The sequence below is a fragment of the Puntigrus tetrazona genome, chromosome 17, assembly GCF_018831695.1.
Source record: "Puntigrus tetrazona isolate hp1 chromosome 17, ASM1883169v1, whole genome shotgun sequence".
In the NCBI taxonomy this organism is placed as follows: Eukaryota; Metazoa; Chordata; class Actinopteri; order Cypriniformes; family Cyprinidae; genus Puntigrus; species Puntigrus tetrazona.
The window spans coordinates 21,127,740-21,148,732 of record NC_056715.1 but is presented as its reverse complement, the minus strand read 5'-3'; the positions used below and the strand labels follow the sequence as shown (position 1 = coordinate 21,148,732).

General features: G+C 37.0%; 1 protein-coding gene across 1 annotated transcript; it reads left to right on the top strand.

Moving 5' to 3' along the window:
* Positions 1–2,417: 2,417 nt before the first annotated feature.
* pgfb (placental growth factor b) lies at positions 2,418–20,992 on the top strand. The gene is made up of 7 exons (XM_043263645.1): positions 2,418–2,896; positions 16,963–16,999; positions 18,041–18,237; positions 18,449–18,528; positions 18,671–18,700; positions 18,782–18,844; positions 19,800–20,992. Exons 1-7 carry the CDS (start codon positions 2,780–2,782, stop codon positions 19,819–19,821), a joined length of 546 nt encoding a protein of 181 aa, XP_043119580.1. The 5' UTR covers positions 2,418–2,779; the 3' UTR covers positions 19,822–20,992.
* The last annotated feature ends 1 nt before the right edge of the window (position 20,993 follows it).

Genomic DNA, 20,993 nt, shown 5'->3' with positions numbered 1-20,993 from the left:
ACATCTTTTCCTGTTTTACAATTTACCTTTCAACAACTCAGCAGCGAGTCTAATGAAAAGCACAGATGTTGGTGTGAAAAAAGAAACAGATCTCTAGTTCTGTCTTCACTGAAAGCGTCGTATGACAAAATGAGTTAAATTAAATAATTATTAATTATGTTTAAAAGAATAGGGGTTTTTTAATGAAACATTAGAGGTTTTGTCTCTTCATTAAAAGTTTATTAAAACATTCAAAAAACCTGATGTCCAAGCATTGTTTTTTTTTTTTCTTTTGATCGTTTAGGGTATCTAACTCTTTTAAGTAATCTAGACTTTCAATCAAGACACAGAAAACCCTTGGGTTTCATTACAAATATCTTAATTTGGAGTGTTTGAAATAACATAAAGGTGAACATATGACAACATTTTCCTATTTGGGTGAACTCATTTATTCTGGGCATGAATGATATCTCAAATTGTGCAGCTTTTTGAATTATGTTTTTACTTTCTGATTGATAAAACTTTTACCTGCAAGTGGTTATTTGGCTTGTAATCATAGGGGGAACCAATGTCATTGCAGATGCTATTTAACACCTTAAACACCCCAAAAACCTGCTTAAGAACCATTACAGGTTCTTTATAGGTGCCATCTAGCACATCGACTACCGCAAAGAATGCTAAATAACCCCTTTTTTTGTGTGTGTACTATAACTACGAGAATATCATAGAATTGAAATGGTCTCTTTTGATTTTAAATCAAGCATAATTCGTGCCAAAGCCTTTCCGGGGCTGAAATCTTCTTCCATTTGGTTTGGCGTTGGTGAGTAAGTGCTGTTTGCTGATACCATCTAGCAAAGCGTGCTCTTTACAACAGCGCATAGAGGCCTTGTCAGTCAACATGGCGTGAAGAATGCAGTGAAACTGAAGAATCTCCAGCCCGTGCATTCCAGCACTACTGCAAACACCACACGCTTGTATATAAACGTTGTGTTAGTAAGGAAAGAATCCTTACAGCTCAACCCGTAACACGGCCCTTAAACCGCACGCTAATAAATAAGGCACGCATGCACGGCGAGAGAACACGGAACAGCACATCTCCACTGAAACACAGTCTCACGTGTCTTCTTTCCTATAAATGCAGGCTACTTCAAAATAATACAGAGAAAGTCTGTTTGTTTCTCAGGGTGTCTATTCTGAGCTTGAGCTTTTTCTGGTCTGAGTGACTGCGGACCCCATACAGATTTGCTCAGAATACTGCTTTCGACCGCATAAACCGTATCTGGGTGGACATCAACACGCATACTTTAAAGTTTGGGTATTGTTTCATGACATGATAATAACGGCCAAACATGCAGCATGAAGAGGGGAATGAAAGGGGAAATGCGTTTTTTTTTTTTAAACAACGAGGGTACAGTGTTGCAACTATGTCTTTTATTTTATTAATTGTATTTTATTATTATAATATTTTTTCAATGACGGCATTATTGATGAAAGCGTGCGTCTGGATTGTGGAATATTGGTTCCTTCACGTGTTTGCTGGTAGAATGGCTATGTCAAATTCAAGTGCTTTATGCCTGGAGAGATTAGGAAGCATGAGGGTAATAATGGAATATTGTGCAATATTTTGTGCAGTAGCTATTAAGATTCACAACTTAAAATGTCCTCCTTTGCATTTTAAAAAAGTTATACTAATTTCAAATCAGGTACCAAAATACAATCTGAATTTCCTGAATACTATTACCCTTTTATTACTGCAACTTACAATATACAGTAAATCTAACAGCATGTAAAGCATATTTAATGTTATCTTCTAGATATGTCATTTTCTCTAATTTAGAAGAGTTACACTGTTTTTCACGATAAACGTGAAACATTACAATTTTCTTAAACCATTAGAATTTTAGCGTTTACTAAAACATTTTTAACATTACTTAACACGCTACATTTTCATAACTAAGCGAATATGTGTCGTAAAATATTTTGCTTCTTGTTGATGCAATGTTGTTGACAAAACAATATTTATCGTAAAGATCTTTTATGCACTGAGAGCGATAACCTTTATATCATTAGATTGTATTATTAAATATAAATAAAACGCTGACATAATGTACATTTTAGATGTTACCATATGCATGATCAATGTTCAAAATGTGATTTAACATCACCGAACTGACCAAAATAGGCTATTTTACAATACACCAATAGAACGAAACCAGGGATAAAACCAGGTAGAAATAAATCCGTAATATAACAATTATAAGTTACCGCTTTTTACAGGGCACTTTCACAGTTTTTCTCTTTTTTGCGGCATAATCAGTGACAAAAAAAAATGAAACAAAGTGTGAGATGTGAGTAGTAGGAGGGGAGGGCAGTGGGAGGACAGTATGAACATGAGCGAGGCTTCAGGAGGAGGAGATTTAAATGATCAACTTGTTGAAAGGTAGTCATATGGAAGCGTGCCGCTCTTATTTGGGAAACGCGTGAGCGGGAACCTCGCGCTAGGAGCTCCGGTGGCGCGCGAGGACGACTCAAACCCGCAAGCTGTAATTTAAAACAAACTTCATAAGGACCTATCCGAAACATTTTTTTTTTTTTTTGCCGGTGGCATTCGCCTGCATCTCGCCGAGGGAGATGTAGATTGGATGCAATTAAGCGACGCGTCACCACAGACAGCCCATGAAACCGCAAATCAGCAACGTTGATCGTTTCGTTTCATTTGGCGTCTTTGAGGAAGCGACGCGCGCTTTACCGCCGAACGAGGGATTTACGGTGACATTTCCATACTGACATCGCCATTCGGATGGACTGCTGTCTGGATTCATCTACGCTTAGACTCGCTTTGGCTTTCGAGATGGGTTATTTGACCTCACTGTTACAAATAGCCGCTGCGGTCCAGTTGAGCCTTTTACCTGCACAGGTGAGCACGCGGGCCGACCTATCTTTACGCTTAACCTGCAGAAACACGTGATCACGAAACCAGCGGTCTGTTTTAACGAGCGGATTAAGAAACGAGGCGACTCGTTTGATCGCCTGTCTGGCGTTCTTTTCATTCGTTGGTTACTTAGAGCGGTAGCTTATCTTTCTGCGTTTTAAAACGATTTTGAAAAAGACCCGTTTAGGGTCCGCGGTGACCCTTACGTGAGCGCGAGCCTGCGTGTTCAGCGTTCCGTGAAAGCGTTGCGCGTTCGTATCAGGGGGCGATTAGGCGTCCTTAATTAAAAAGGGAATCAGGAGGATTTGAACGTGTCCACCGTACGTGCGGTTTACGGTCAGGACCGGCTTAATGAATAGAGTCGGTTTACTTTTGACACGGCTTCCAGTAAAGCCTCCAGACGGCTGTTTTTACAACAGCCTCTATAACTTGATCCCTTTTTGAAGTGCTGGAAGAGAAAGCGTTGAGTCATGAAACGGAACGTGACGAACTGCATCGCCTCCTTTCACCCACAGGCATGTGTGACACTCACTCACTGATGAACGAGTGCCAAAATCGACAGACAGTATTATTATGCCTTTATATGCTGCTGTGGAAGACAACGAGGAACCAATTGGGCAGCATTAAGCCGGTCTCAAAACAAAAATTGCGCACCGTCCGTGTCCATCCAGACTATTCGGTTCGAAGAAGATCACAGTTTAAGGTAAAACGTCGCGCCTCGTGAAAAAGTAAAACTTTGGCAGGAGGGTCCACCTCTACATTCTCATATATCCCTCTGCAACATAAAAGCAGCGTGCTTCGAATAATGGTATTATATAAACGGGCTTTGATGTGTCTTCGTATGCACCTGTTTATCAGGTGTAGCCGAACACCGTTACGGTTCTTTTGTGGAAGTGCCTCGACCTCGACAGTTTTATCGCTCACGTTATCTTTCAGCCGAATGTAAAAACCACGCATCCAAGAAGGCAGCCGAGAAGATAACGGTTTGCTGCGATTACGAAGCTTAAAAAGAACAGAGGCGAACATTAAAAGAGTGCAAATTGCCTGTTGTCATTGGATATTAATCCTACTAGCAGCAGGTCAGAACAAGGTTTATTGGGTGTAGTAAAAGCAAAACCACACACTTCTTCCGGACCCCACAAACGACTTACGCCTCCATTCACTTGCGTCAGAGTGTGTCTGCCTGCTCTTGTTTCTTGTGCTCGCGGCAAAACTTTTATTTTATTTCGGGAGCTGCAGGAAGTTGGCACACCGACTGTTTCTGATGCTGGCGATTATTGTAAAGAAAAGGTTTCGTTAAGCGCTTATGAACGGAAATCTTTCCATCTGAATGCTCAGCAAATGAATAAAATGAGGTCAACGTTTCTTTAAAATGGATCATTTGATCATTTGAAGTTCGGTTCATCGAAATAAATACACTTTTTAAAAATAGTGATTAAAAAAGTAAACTGGCGTACAATTTTTGACGTTTTAGAGTGTGCGTATGTAAACGTCTTGACAAAACGATATAGCAAAAACTTAAAATTTTGATATTCGTATTACTTTTATGCAATACGTTCATCTCCTGTTCCTTTTTTGAATCTCCTGTTCTCTATTTGAGAAGGATATGTATGAAGCAGTTTTGTAATGATTACTTGTGTAGGGAAGGGAGTTTCTGTATCATTTCCAAAGTTGGATAATCGGCTCTTTAAACTACGAAAAATGGTTTCTTTAAACCAAATTACATGGTATTACACATAAGTATGTAACTATGCAAATTCAATTTTATGCTATGTTGTGTAACATAATGTGGAAACAAAAAAAAAAGCGGCACAATCTCAGGCTTGCAAGTTAGATATCGCACTACACAGTTATCACGTATTAAAGAATTCACGATAACAATATTTCCGCAACGCCAATATCTGGAAAAACACCTTTAACTTTATTTGGGGTTTTCTTCTTTCTGGCCAATGATTCATACTCAAAATGCAGAAAAGACTAGAAAAGATATACCGAAAATGTCCTGTTCATTGACGCTTCCTGCAGACTGGTGTGTGCCATTTACAGCAAGATCTTTTTTGTTTTTCTTAGTTTTTTTACTGTATTTTTTATTACTTTCATCTCCTTTGACATGAGTTTATTTAACAGTGACTACACACAGAGTTTTTTTTTTTTTTTTTTTTTACCGTTTTTGTATCCATTCATCTAATCTCTTTGTCTGGTGACTTTTAGCATAGCTCGGCATCATCAGTTAAACTGATTAGACCAGTAGCATCGCGTTCAAAAATGACCAAAGAGTTATTTAAAAAGTGACTCTTCTGTAGTTAGATTGTGTACTGAGACAGGCCAAAATGTAAAAAGTTGCGATTTTCTAGGCCGATCAGGATTTTCTAGGAACTATACCGTTATTTCAGCGTAGGAAGTTGAACATGATTTTTCGGGTCTAATCAGTTTCAATGATCTGTGCTAAGCTACGCTAAAAGTGCTGTCGCCAGACCTGGAGATCGGCCGATTAGATTCCAAAACGATAAAACTCAACTTATTATCATTACAACTTATTGTTGCAGAATGAGCCAAAAAATGTGAAGTGTTCCTTTCATCTAATACACCCGATTCACCTCCTCATATCATTAGTTGAGAAAAAATATATTTTTATATATATATATATAAAATGTTGCAAATCACATTTCCATCCAGCAGTCAAACAGTACAAAATTGTCACTTCCTGATAAATTGACACTGCAAATATCACTAAGAAAGACCTACATGTACGCAGGTGTTTTTATAAACAGAGTTTCTGTTTTTCAAAAAAATGTCCGCAAGAAAACGCAAATGCATGCTTTGAAGCATCGTCAAGATCATGCCAAACCAACAGGTTTATAATCTAAACCCTAATGCCAAGTTGGCCAATCAGATGCCTGTAAAAGTTTTCAATAGGCAGAGAAGCCAAACTGGTTTTTGAGTTTTCAAAAATGTTGCGTTTCAGTGACCTTCAGTGTTTATAATAAATTAGACGAAACATTGCTTTTCGTATGTGGATGCAGCTGTTTTGTAACGCAGTTGTGTAAAAGAGTTTTGGGAGGCAATTATTCTGTAATATTTAGACAATAGGCTTTGTTCAGAGAAGACTGACTATACTGAATAATGACTACATTTCAGATGCTGTGCAACGAGGTCCATTGGCTAGTCCAGTTATGATGTCCCATAGCACAAAGTCACATGACTTTTTGGATGGACAATTTTTTTTTGCAAAATGCATTTCCATCTTTCATTATTCGCTTTAAAAGTAGAAATGACTGCTGAATAAACTGCTTATCAATTAATTAAATCAACAGCTTATTGGTTCATCTTCAACATGTTTGCCATCAAGCATTTTGCATTGATTTATTTTTTAGACTTTACACAGAAAATGCCAGTTAAAATAGTAAGTTCTATACAGAATGCGTGTGTTGTATTTACTGCCCTTTTTCTCCCGTGGTCCATGGGATAGTAATTGGATATAAACTTCAGAATCTATAGGAAGTAAAATGTCATCTGGGTACTTTTTGACCACTGTTTTATGAGCATTCACACATTTTTTGCATGCTATATGGCTAGGAAGTATGTGACATTAAGTATTATATCATTATTTCATTATGTATTATTACACCCATATCTGGAAGAGAGTTTTGCTGAGCTTAAAGGTACTTGCACAATAACACATGGCCCTCTCGAGCGCTGAGGTTTGTTACAGAACACCAACATTTTGTGGCCAGTCAAATAAATGCTATTGAATTTAGCACTTTAAATGACTATATGGAGACAACCTACTGCCAAAATGCACAGATGCTTTGCATTATAGTCTTAAAAAGCATATTTTAAATTCAGTGGCATGAAAAACCCTTTAAATGGTTTACTTATGTGCAAGCTTAGTTGATGGAAAAGTTCGAAGATCGTTCGATGCACCTAAAAAGACACGCTCTTATTCCAGTATACAAGCTGCACTCTTCCAGTGCTAAAACACAAAGCATTAGTCTTCGGTTTGTGAATTTTAATTGCAAGGATGCTGTCCCGTTTGGATAAGACCAACCAGCCGAGGCTATTTTGGTTCTGATACTGAATCTCTATTAAACCCTTTGCCATCCAGAGCGGCCACCTACTGCTAACTGGTGCGTTGCATTGCATTCGGATCACCTTCTGCCCCTGGCTGGAATGAAATGCAGTTCCCAACGGACTAGGACAGAGGCTGTGCTGAATAATGCTCCCTCCCTCCCATGCGTTTCTTTTTGTCTTCTCAAGGGAGAGATGTCTCCTTTGTGCCGCCGTCTCACCCGTCCCTTCTGTCTCATCTGCTCTGCCACCGTTAACCGTTTCTGGAGAAAAGCAAACGGAACGAGAAAGTAAATATTGCCCATGTGGTTGCGAAGACCATTTATAAATGTCTTCTCCTGTCCTCTCGCGTCGGGTGGAGCGTTCCAGAAATATGTTGAGTCAGGCACTTGGAGAAATTCTTCCATGTGTCATTGTTGTATGCCGTCCTCAGTATAAGCTTACGTGTCACCCTCATGATGTGTCTGTAATGGCGGCTGAGGTTTAAAGGGCTACCTCGCCACGTTTTTTTCATTCATAAGTCGTTCGTATTTGACGTGCAATGGCCACTTTTTATTTTGGTTTATGTGGGTGGTCTGGCTTAGCGGTAAAAGAGAAATATCCGGTAACTGAAAAGTCAGTTGTCGGTTGGGTTTTTATGTCTGTGGTGTGGTTTTGTGGTACACAGAATTGATATATGAGTTAGCGTACCATCAGCATGACTTACTCAAGGTGCTTACTCATGTTGTATCGGTGAAAATGTAAAAAGCGTCAGCAAAATAAAGAATAACTGATGTGTAATGTGTGATGAGGATTATAAATCTCAGAAAAGGTACACTTTTGTACCTATTGGGTTCAAATATGTACACTTTAAGTACTATTTTGTACCTTTAAGGTACCAAAACGGACCCTTTAGGACAAACAGAAAAGGTAACACCCCAGTGACAGTCTTTGTACCTTTATTTCTAAGGGGGTATGCTGAACATGAGACGACAGCAATGTACAATGTACAATGCATTATTTTCATTTTTGGATTAGAACACATACGCTTACTACAGTATACAATTTAAACATTTGGGGATCAGTGTTTTGTGCGTATCTGTATTTAGCAATGATAATAATTTTAACAATTATACATTTCTTGAGCATCAAATTAGAATGGCACCGAAGAAAGCAGTTATTGAAAAATTGTACCAAATATTTATAATAATTTACGTATAATATTACTTAAATTAATATTATACTGTTACTGTATTATACTGAGCAGATCAGACTTACAATTAATTTAGAAATAAATTAGAAATAAAATTAGAGACGTTACTAATTTAAACTTGAATTAGAGACTCCACTCCCGTAGCACATATTGCCGCTGTTTCATTTGTAATATTTGACACATAACGTTATTTTAACGTTAAAGAGAAAACCGTCTTAGAACAACGTCATAACCACGGCAAGAAAACTAGACATTTCTACGTTTAAGAAACATTCGAGAAAGGTTTTCATTACCTAAATTTGTCTTCCAAAACGCCTCTACCCCAAATTGAATCAAAAGTGGTTTGAGAACCATTGAACGAAGTTAAAGTTTCGAGTCTGAAAGCCGCGATTGAGCTGTGATATTTCTCTCAAGGATAATTGTAGTTTGAGCGATGGTCTGAACATCGGGGTCGTGCTGTTAAATACATCCACAGTCACCTCACGATACCTTCCTTGATTGCTTTACCGAATGTGCAGCTTCATTCGTTCATTGCTAATTCCGCAGCCATTCTATTTTCTTCATTTCCTGTCTTTTTTACCTTCCTGTCTCCGGTGTCATCTGCAGCGTGCGCTTGCATAGTGTTTCATCCGAGTGTTAATACATTTTCTTTTCGGGGGGTCACGGGACATGCCATCTTTCATTTCCTTCCTCATTGTATTCGTGTACATTGTCTCTCTATCCCTTGGCGTAACTTTATATTTTGGTTCTACATGTTTGCGTTGGATCTCAGTCCCTCTGGTCAGGACAGTGGGGCTGGAATATTTTTGAGGCTTTTGTGTTAATTCACAGTCCAGCTTCCTGGTAGGGTGAACTTCCTATGTCTGTTTTTAAAAGCGAGGATCGTGCCAGCTTTGTTGGATATTTCGGTCATCTGATCTTATGTCAGAAGATGTTGTTGGCAATGCTCCCTCTAAGAGCACTTGTGATGTTGCCGGGATTCAAAAAAAAAAAGAAAATTCCACGTAGAGAGCAGACACATAAATGGGCTAAAGATTCTTGAGCCAGAACTTTGAGCAATCCGAGTGAAATATGCGGATTCATTCGTGAAATAAATGCAGTGCCATAGACCACAGCACATAATTCAATGAAAATCGTAGCATCCCAAGTTTCCAAACCCAAACCCATGCATTTTTATTGTATCTCTTTTTTTCTTTTTTTTTTCTTTGAGCTTTTTCGGTGATTTCTGCATAACATCAGTAGAGATCTTTAAGAAAATGTACCTTTTGCATAATGTTGCGTAATATTAAAATCCAATAATAAATACACATTTGTCTAAAAACAAAACAAAAATATAAAACTAGAAAGTATATACACACATACTAATTTAAAATGTTTTTTATTTGAAGAAATGAATGATTTTATTTATGCATGCATTAAATTAATCAAACATGACAGTAAAGGCATTTATATTCATTATTAATTATAATGAATTTCACATAAATGTAACTGTTTATTACATAAATGTATTACATTTCAAATAAATGTTCTTTTGACCTTTTTAATTCTGAAAATTAAATTTAAATATGGTTTTCACCGAAATATTTAATATTAGTATATCATTTAATAATAGTATAATTACATTAAAACATAAAAAAATTTATCCATCCATCTAAAAAGCAAAGTTTCATGCGAAGACTGGAATAATGATATAATAAAATAGAAAATGTATTTTCTAAATAATAAATAAAATTTTGATTTTATATCACATACTTTTAAGTGAAACACAGCATGGGTCTAAAGTACATGAGGCCTGACTAAAAAAAAAGAAAATGTCGAGATCAAACGTTTAAAAGGCAAGATCACTGAAAATCCTCCAGTATTGTCGCAGACAATAAAAGAACCGCGACGAAAAGAAAAGAGGATGGGGTTCAGACAGCACAGAGAAGTATACCGTAAAGACGTAAAAGTTGAAGAAAGTCGGGAAAGACCAGCCAAATAGGGGAAGAGAAGCGAGAAAGAGTGACAGAAGCGACGGCACGCGTGTCTGCAGGTGCTTCCTCTCCGTCAACACTTACAGCAAAATAATACTTGAGGCTGACCATCTGTGTCTGCTCGCTCTTCCTCTGCCTCCATAACGTGGAGTGCCGGCTATTTATTCAAGCTCCATTGACGGATTTGCTGGCAAAGTAAACACCTGAGCCGCCTCTGTTAACTGATCCTGCTCCGGCCTGCGACGAGTACGGAGTGTTCCTTCTTTAAAGCCTAAGCACACCTGCTCGTGATCCACCGGCCACAGAGTAAGGTTTCCAGCCACAGAACGTTTAGCGCATATTGTGTTTCTGTGTTGTGATTCATCTGAACTGTGCGCAGGCATCGTCCCGTCCGGTTGGTTCAAAAGGACACTCCACTTATGTACTACAACAAACATGTCCGCTCGTCTCCACAGGCATCACCTTTTTTTTTTTGTCAGCAGAACTAACAGAAAACATGAGTCGACACGCACACAGCTACGCCTCCCGAAAGGTTCCCGCCAAATGACATCTTATGAATGCATTTATAGCCACACACTTAAAGGGATAGAAAATTGACATTAATCCAAACCTGTATGTTTTTTTTTTTGCTATAAACAAAATGTATTTTTAAGGATGTGTGTAACCGAACAACTGATTTTTATTTTTTTGGGGGAGAACTAAGCCTCTAAAATATACACATATAATATATTTGTGATTTTACATTGTTCCGTTTCTTCTTTTAAATTTTTTTACATTTATTTTTTAATATGAGAGGTGATGTGACCATTAATATATTGGTATTTAAATGTATAATTGCATTAGGTGGCCTTAATTACTATGTAATTACATTTAAATTAATGATTTGGCACAATGCACTTACTGTGTACATGCATGTATTTACATTGCACTTATTTTTTCAAAAACATTTGTAATTCATTTCTGAACGTATATTTCTAATTACACTGTTGACCCGTCTCTTACACCTTAACCCACCCATAGATTATTTATAATATAGATTATTTCAATAATTTAGTTTAAAATAGTTCATGAAGTAAAACAGATTATTAAGAATAGTAAAATAAACGTGAAATAAATAATTATTCATGTTAATCATATTAATATCAATGCATTATAGTGAGGTCTTCCTTTGTGCTTCCTAGTAATATAATGCTTAATATAATTATATAAGTTTTAATATCTTAAATAAATTGGTAAAATAGCTCCACACTTTCATGTTACTGTATATGGAAATTATTAGCTTGCAAAACTGTTTTCATTCATCTTTACTTCCATTTCATTATATATATATATATATATATATATATATATATATATATATATATATATATATATATATATATATATATATATGGTTCATAGTTAACATATGTTAAACATTACACAGCGTTTTAGGCATTTCATATGTTTATTTTTTTAAACCCACTGACCAATGAGAATCACAAGATTTAATACATTAATTAATCCAGTGCGTTAATTTAACTCATGTCGAAAATGTTTTATATAGATGATAAACTACGCCCACGCTAAACCTCCACCTCGCCGTATATACCTTCATCTGTTGCACATGCGTTAATTAACATACGCTTCCAGACGCCCCAGTCAGAGTGAGTTGTTGTGGTGACAGGACCTTGGCTCTTTCCTGTACAGGCCTGGTTATGGCCCAGGGGACGAGGCGCAATCACAATCAGGAAAAAATGGATCTGTCCTTCCTTCAGTGGCACTCAGGGGACTGTCATCCACTCTGTAGGCTTTAATCTCTCATCTGGAGGCAATTTGCTCCCATTTACATAGCCACAACAGGGCTTACTGTAATAAGGAGCACAATTATCCATGGTCGGCCAATTTTAAGGGAGTTTATGTGGAGATGTTTTTGACCGAGGAAATATTGTTTGTGTTGTCCTCCTGGATTTTACTCACTTGAATCTGAATAGTAACAATCAGAGCACTTTATAAAAATGCATTCATTTTTTTCCACATTTTGTTACTTTTTTCCACATCAATCTACTCCCTACACCATGACTGTACAGCAAAAAAAAATTAATAAGATTCAAAATTTAAAAAATAAAAAGACTTCATTGCATAAGTACTCATACCCTTAACTAGTATATGATATGTATATTGGTCTATGAAGATGTTATTTTCCTTAGCAGTTGGAAATTGTGTCGATAATGAAGCATTTCTTTGCACATTTTAATTTCGGTTATCGTCAATTAAAAATACTTATTGAACATGGTGTTAATGTAGTGTGTAGTGATTACCTAGTTAAAGGGGGATAATATGATTATTTCAATATTACCGTAATAATAATAGCAGTAATAACGTATCAGCCAGAATATTAGACATATTAACAAAAATTTCCTCTAAATCTTATTGTTTTGTACATTTTATTTTACGTAACTCACAAATGTGTTGCCAACGCTGGATAGCAATTGAATGTGAAATGTTTCTGTTGGAGAAAAAAATGTTTGTTGGCTGTTTGTTGGAGAACTGTGAGGCCGTGACTTGACAGATTTGCGCTGGACCAGTAAGGAGGCATTATTAGACATGCTGTGTTTTTGTTGGGGAGCCAAGTTATTTGTCAAAACAGCAGAAATTCTTTGGAGAATGCTTTTTTATTGTTTATTTATTTTGAGTACGCCTTTTAATTGTGTGCTCACAGAAGTATGAATTAATGTGACCTCAAGCAACAGCCTGCATGAAACCGTGATCACAGGATTGTGTTCTCATTATTAAATATAAAGGAGCTCGTGGTTATTACACATCATTGAAATATTCCAGTGATCCACCCTGTCTCATTTAGTTTTGCCAATAAAGGCGTGCAGTCTGGCACCAGTTTTATAGATTTTTTTTTGTTCTAATTTGTGATGTTAAAGTAAAAGTTCCCATAGACTTCATGTCTGCTTGAAGTCTCTTTTTCAGTTTACTCAGACTCTTCCTGTCGAAGCAGGCCAGCCCTCTCCCACACTGCTGGATCAATTGGAAAAGACAGGATGGAGGGATACTCTTTCTGCATGACTTCAGGTCACTGTGGATTATTATTTAAGAGACAGGTCTTTCTTGTAGACGTGCTGACCTGAGCATTATCTCTCTGAGTTACAGCTGGGATTGAAATAAAAAGATAATAGCGTGAGATATAAATCGAACTAATCGCTTTTTATGTAGTTGTCGCTGCATTTTAATATTAAAAATAATTATTTTTTCAGTTGATTTATTATTATTCCAGAAAAACTTGACATTTCTGAAAATGCTTGACATGGTTTGCAGTGTCAGTAACCGAGCACATCACAACCACTAGTATTTCAGTATAATCCTCCATCACTGGAGCCAGCACATTTTTCTAAACAATCTCTCAGATTTTCCAATTTGCATGTGTAATGCAGTTTCTATTATAATCCACATTTTTAAGAGGAGCCAAAAGTCTGCAGAAATGTTTGGTTACCATTTTGTTTGCTTTCCTATTTTGTTTGAAACTTCCTGCTTTGCATCCTCCGGACTGCACGACTGGAGGTTATTAAACCTGATGTTTTGGGTTGTAGGAGACCCTAAAGTTCAGTATGTATAGAGTCCTGGATGGATAGATAGATAGATAGATAGATAGATAGATAGACAGAGATAGATAGATAGACAGACAGACAGATAGATAGATAGTCATAGATAGATAGATAGATAGATAGATAGACAGACAGAAAGAGGTAGATAGATAGATAGATAGATAGATAGATAGATAGATAGATAGATAGATAGATAGATAGACAGTCAGAGATAGATAGATAGATAGATAGATAGATAGATAGATAGATAGATAGAAAGATATAGATAGATAGACAGATAGATAGATAGATAGATAGATAGATAGATAGATAGATAGATAGATAGAAAGAGATAGATAGATAGATAGACAGAAAGAGGTAGATAGATAGACAGACAGACAGACAGACAGACAGACAGAAAGAGGTAGATAGATAGATAGATAGATACAGTCAGAGATAGATAGATAGATAGATAGATAGATAGATAGATAGATAGATAGATAGATTCTCATGGCTATAATTCATAGATAATTTCTCAACTTTCTCAGTGTTTTCCAGGACAGTCTGTCCTGTCGGCAATTTAAGCTTTGGCCTAGGGCTCTGACGTCAGGCGGGATTCATCGAAATAATTTTAACAGACTGAGGAGCCATTAAATATTAGACACAGATGGATATCAACACTACCACAATAATGATGACAAGTTCAAATGAGCTGTGAAAAATGACCACTTAATAGAAAACTCAGATGACAATAAATATAATACAGTAGAACAGTAAATACCAGTCAGCATGCTGGGAACTCAAGTAGAGAACAATTAGCATTGTTCATTAGCATTGTGAAAGAAAAATAAGATTAAAATTGATCTTTATTTCCCTCGTTCTCTGGTTCGTGAGTGGCTCGCCGTGAAAACATACCAGTATTTGATGTTGCTAATGCTGTCAAAATCGCGCGTGGCACCTTCAAGCATTGATCTTGTTTATAGAAATTCCTGGTGGTGACATTAGGGAGGTTTTCTCAACATTCCTATTCAGTATTTATGACCCGTATAGAACCTTCAGGAGTACTTTACTCTCACATAGTCCATCTGGTTACACACACAAGGACAAAGAGGTGCTACGTGAGGTCCCTCACATAACTGAGCTGATGTGCCAAGTTTTTAAGAACCTTGCTCTTCTGTTCAAGACCAAAGGAGCATGGAGATGCCAAGCGCCTGCCTTCTCATGTCTGAAAGTGTAGAAACCTCCTGTGAACTGGACTGTCACTGAACACTTGCTGCCTACCTCGATGCCGTAATCCAACGTCGGCAGCAAACTTATTATGCCTCATAAGCATATTTAAGACTATATGCAGCCTATGCAAAGGTTTATAGAAGGCACAGTGATTATTGATCATCATCATTAAAGGAACCCGACACATTTTTTTTTTGAACAATAATCTAATTTTCCACCTCCCCTAAAGTTAAACGGTTGAGTTTTACAGTTTTTAAATCCATTCAGCCGGTCTGGTGGACCTTTAACTGTAGCTTAGCGTAGATCTTTTGCATCTGGCGGGACCATTAGCATCTCTCTCAAAAATGAGCAAAGAGTTTTGATATTTTTCCTATTTAAAACTGGACTCTTCCGTGGTTACATTGTGTAAAAACATAAAGCTGCAATTCTCAAGGCCAGTGTGACTAGGAACCATATAGGCGAAAGTATCTCTTTGGTCGTTTTTGAACGTGATGCTAACGGTCCAATTAAATTCAGTGGTCTATGCTAAGCTACGCTAAAAATGCTATCGCCAGACCCAAAGATTAGCTGAATGGAATTAAAAAAGCTAAAACTCAAATGCTTAATGGTATTTGGAAACTAACATTAGCACACAACAAATTGAGTTTTTAATATCAAGGAAATGTGTTTGTATGATTGGCCCTTTAACCTTGTTTAAGGTTTTTAATGGGAACAATACGTTTCTGCGCTGCCAATTTGCGTTTTATAGCACGGGGTTAACGGAAGCACTTTCTCTTTACTGAAAATGTCTCAGTAATTTCCCTCTTTTCAGAATGAAAATTGCAACACAATGACCCTGCAGTACTGCCCTTCCATTTTCACAAACCAGTCTCGCTGTAGTGACTTGGTCTTTCAATTCTTAACCGTAAAACACCAGAACGTTGTTGACCGTGTACATGTGTTATGTTAATAGTAAATATGGTCATTATTTTCAGCAATTTACCGTGTTTAATGTGTGAAAGGGTCTGTAAAGACGGAGAAAGGAAATGGAGACCGGTCCGGATTATTTTTATTGCTTAATCACGACTCTAGTTTTTCTCATTTATATAGGCTATAATTTACTGACTACAAAATTCTGCAAAGAGCCTGCAGCATTATCTGCAGTGTAGTGCAATAAAACATAATATATTGCAGATTCATTTAATTCACGAACACTTTTTTATGCTTCCTCGGGACGGAGAGTTTGGTGGACGTGTCTATCTCTCATCCAGAAGCATTGGATGCAGTTTCTCTTTAGGCGCTGACCTAAAACCACACCGATTTCTGCATTTTTGAAAATAACCACAGAGGGAGATGGACAATGGAAAAAATAGCTAAATCTTATACTGCAGGAAGGAGATTTTAAACCTGACGCATATAAACGGGAATACGACAGGGCTGAGATTCTCGTCCTGGCACAAAAGAGAGACCTTCACTGAGAAGATGTCCTGTAACCGCATGGAAACATGCATTATTGTTTCTTGCCACCAGTGAGTGCTGTTGTTTAAAAGCTATGTTATTTAAGTCAGAGATTCCCAACCAAGGGATGCTTGATTGCTGAAGTAGATGATCTTTTTTTTTTTAAAAAACGGTGGAATTGTTTGGTGGGACTGTGGGAAGACAAAAAAAAGAAACACTGCTTTATGAGTGTATTAGGATTAAACTGATGAGTCAGTAAACGTGCAAGGTCTATGTTTCTAAACTGTAGTGTATTTTGTTACTTACTTACAAAAATATCATTATTTAGTTTAAAATAAGTCTAATTTATATACTGTCGTGTTCTTGTGGGAAGATGCACTTGTGTATCACCAACCCTCTGATGTCTATCTTCTCCTTATTATCATTTATTAAAATAATAATGACTTTTTTATTGCTTTTTTAATAATACTAACAATGCTGCTGCTACTACGTCTGCTACTACTAATGCTAATATACATTTTTTATATGTTTATTGAGACTGTATTATAATTTGTCTCTTTTTGTACTCTTTTTTTGCAGAGTTCTTCATTAGTAAACGTAAACAACACAGCTAAAGGTAAGAGAACATAAGCAACATCGACATAAATTATAACAAAAACAGTCTTATGTACACCAATGGGATTTCAACATTTAAAGCTACCACGACTCAATAAACACGAGTAGGTTGAATGATTTTTCCCCCCCAACTATTTTCTCTTTTTTTTACATTTTTGTCTTGTTAGGAAGATAAGACACTCATGAGAAATGCATATTTTACAGCAGGAACCGTATATTAAAACCTACAACGTCCTTTTACTTTGCCATGTGTTATTTATTAAGCGGAGCCCCTTTGGCTATCTTTGAGTCAAATATGCTGTCAGATAAATATTTATAGTCTCTTTATTTCAAACATAAGTGAGAAACTTACACTAACTCAATAACAAGAGTAATATGGCAATAAAAAGCCAAAATTGGTAATAAAGAACCATTCCCCTCAAGATCCCACAGGACATTCTTTTTTGAGAAATCCTGATAAACGAAAAACAGGATATGAACACACACACACACACGCTGAAGAGGTCTTTCTTGTTCCCTTTTCCCAGAGATTTTGTAAATCAATCTAAGTAAATCTATATCGTTTGTACATTTCTTCGTAGGTAGATATGGATCATCTACATATAGGGAAAAACGGCTTGGGAAATAACAAAAGTATTTTGATTATGACGTTTGGACTAAACTGCAGGGATGATTCTGAAAATCTGGATGGCACAGGCTGATAAGTTTTATCCCGGTCTGATATAATCACATGATTATTCACATGGAACATCTAGGGTTCCTTCACATGAGCAACCAATGAGCTTGCTGCTCAACTTCAGAAACCCCTCACCTTCCCCAGCTCCACCTGTACAGAATTGTTTCATGTATGTTACAAATGAGGGTTGCTTTTATGTTAAATGTGCAGCAGCGATATTTTTACATGCTTATAGCAGCATTTTGTGGATATAATGACAGTAGCAAATCTATTCCGCCAAGACCAGACATACAAACATCACCAAGTATTATTACCATGCTAAACAGAGAGTTGTCATTGTCTTGTATTTCTCCCGCCGTGTTGCAGTGATGCTGTTTCAAGAGGTTTGGGGGAAAAGCTTCTGCCGCACTATAGAGAAGCTAGTGGAAGTGGTTCAGGAGTACCCCGGGGAGGTGGAGCACATTTTCAGCCCCGCCTGCGTGCCATTGGTCCGCTGCGCTGGTTGCTGTGGCGATGAGAATCTGGAGTGTCACCCTACACTTACTTCTAACACCACCATGCAAGTAAGGATTTTTTTTCATTAGACAAGGCCAGCGATATTTACCGTTTCAAAAGTAGCACAGAAGATGGTACCAATAATTATGAATGCTAGCTCGTATTGATTTGGTTTGACTTTGCATGCTTTTTCGCTAAAGCGATATCTATGTCGGAGACTAGGTTTTGTCTGTTTCAGGCAAATGGTTGTGAAAGATATTAATGTTACGACTTTTTCAGTTATTAAAGATTAAGCCAGCGGAGCAGGGCCAGGAATATGTGGAGATGACCTTTGTGGAGCACAAAGCCTGTGAATGTAGGTAAGGAAAAGATCGATTTTGTTATGCAACTACATGTTTTGCATTGATATTGTAGATATGAATATATAGAATTAGTATGAAAATGTGTTCATAATAATCCTTCTGCTTTTCTCTCTGTTTTCTCTTACATTGTGATGCCAAGACTAAGGAAACCTACAAAGAAACAAGACAGGTAACAAGAAGTTAGTACTCTGTCTGCTAAAGTGTAACTGAGTCAGACAAATTGAATTTACAACGATTCATTTTGTTGCAGATTGAAACCCAGAAACAGAGGTAGAAAACGGAAGGAGAAAAAGAGAGGGAAAGAGTGTGACACGTAAGTTAAATATTGATGCTTTTACATTAGCATCTTGCTAAGCTAACAATTCAGTAGTCTAATAAGCAGAGACAAGCATTCATCTTTCCCGTACAGATCAGCATCTTTCAGTTTTGGTCGCATTTTAATTTGAGGTTCAGTCCTCACTATTAATTAACTATTAACTATGACTTTTGCCTCAGACTCCTAATTACTGCTTAATAAGGAAGTTCTCACGTTAGTTATGTACGATGTAGAATATGGTCAGGCACAACATGTGCTTAAATCATAAGCACTAATAAACAGCTGATTTGGAAAAAATATGCATGCTAGTTAATAGTGAGAATTGGTCCCCAAAGTATTGCAGATTTTTTAATAGTAAAAATTAAACTTGACCATTAAAATGTTCTTGTACTTTTTGAGGGCCCTCATTATCCGGAACGATATTTAAAGGCTTCGTGATTTACACAACTCGCAATAAATACGCAATAAAATTATAGTATATGTATAGAATGTTTAAAAATATTTTTTAATAAATTAAAAACCTTTTCTAATCACAATTTTGTTGTGAGTTCCACAACTAGAGAAGGTAAAATAAAACTAAGAGAGGGTAAAATAAAAAACATTTTTAGTCGTTTTAGCTATAATCCTAATTTCAATTATTTCAAGTCATCTTGAGGCCCCTTTAGAAGCTTAAAGTTGCCTACTAGTGAGTTAATAACCACTGGTGTAAGCTAATGTAGTTAATTCAGTCGTATTTATTCAGTTATTTCATGTATTACCTCATGAAGTTCTCATGAAGATGAAGTTCCTCCCTATAGGCTCTGAAACAAAGTTGTAATGAGGTCTCAACATTTCAGTGACATTTTGATAAGAGCAGACGCTCCTTTATGTACTTAAAGGACACCGAGCACAAAGAGCGCATTGTTCTCAGAGCATAAGCGGCGCGCTTGTATTAATGTGCGCTCTCTTACAGGTGTCAGCCTCCCCGCAGGTAAACGCCGTCTCGCCGTGATGCCAGCCAATCGCGCGCGTCTGCCCCCTTCTGTGCGACCCTCACCGTCATCATCGTTCACTTATGGATACTGCCACTGCTCTGCACCCCTCCATCCCAGACGCAGAGTTGTTATGGCGATGGGTTTCCGTCAGCACACGGGTGGGTGGGGGTCCTTGCAGTCATCTATACAGGAAACTCCTGTTGTGCGGCTCTCTACAGAAGAAAAACAACTGAAGACCAAACCTAAATTCTGAGACTGAACGAAACCCTAGGGACTTGTATTATTATAATATTATTATTTTATTGTTTAATAACAGTAGTCGTGAAAGTAATAAAGCGATAGTAGTGGTTTAGCTGCCAGGCCTTCCCTGTTTATTTATTAAAATCCACTGAAGTAAAAGTACTGGTTCATTCTATTAACCGATAGGCCTATTAACAAAGCCGTTGTATGTTTTTTTTTTTTTTTTTCGTGAATCCAGAAGGAAGCGCAGAACAAAATACCAAATGTCATCTTTTTGGATTGTGTATTACCGCTATGCTAAGACTATATTACGATTTACTAATGTGAAAACCATGTTAGGAGGTGTTTTAATACATAGCGCTTTCTGTTGACGTTCTGAAGCTCCTCCGTGGCTTCGTCCCTCGACTTGAGCATTAAAACTCACATACTGACCTCTAGTGGTGATAATAATAATAATGAATACGTTCACAAAGCGCTTTTCGGTAACAAAGATCTGAAAGCCATCCCGTTATGATATGTATTACTGTAATATTTCAACTAAGGCAAAAATAAAAGCGTGCACTGTGTAAAGACAAAGACTCGGCTCTTAAAGGGACAGTCAACAGGAACCGAGACAGACGTTCATCGCGATGAACGTTGGTGCTTTGTGTTATTGTTTTGTCAGTGAATATGACTGAATTTCCCCACACTTTAGACTCTTGGGTCTATAAAAGTGGCGGGATTAAACCAAAGAAGCATTATTATCGATGCTGCTGGCCCTAAATATAAATACATTAGTTTTCACCAAAGGGCTATTCCCAATGTACAAAATGTTGTATGTTTTTTCAAAACATTGTTAATATGTATTAATACCATGCGACTTTTTAAGAGTGCCTTTCTAATAGAGTAATTATTGTTTGCTATTTCTGAATATTATTAAAAAAATATTTTGT

What these genes read in the sequence shown, in the direction of transcription:
- pgfb (XM_043263645.1), top strand. Translation starts at nt 2,780, where the DNA reads ATGGACTGCTGTCTGGATTCATCTACGCTTAGACTCGCTTTGGCTTTC. An exon ending in CCTACAAAGAAACAAGACAG is followed by an intron (nt 18,701 to 18,781) that starts GTAACAAGAAGT and finishes ATTTTGTTGCAG; the next exon opens with ATTGAAACCCAGAAACAGAG. An exon ending in AGAGGGAAAGAGTGTGACAC is followed by an intron (nt 18,845 to 19,799) that starts GTAAGTTAAATA and finishes GCTCTCTTACAG; the next exon opens with GTGTCAGCCTCCCCGCAGGT.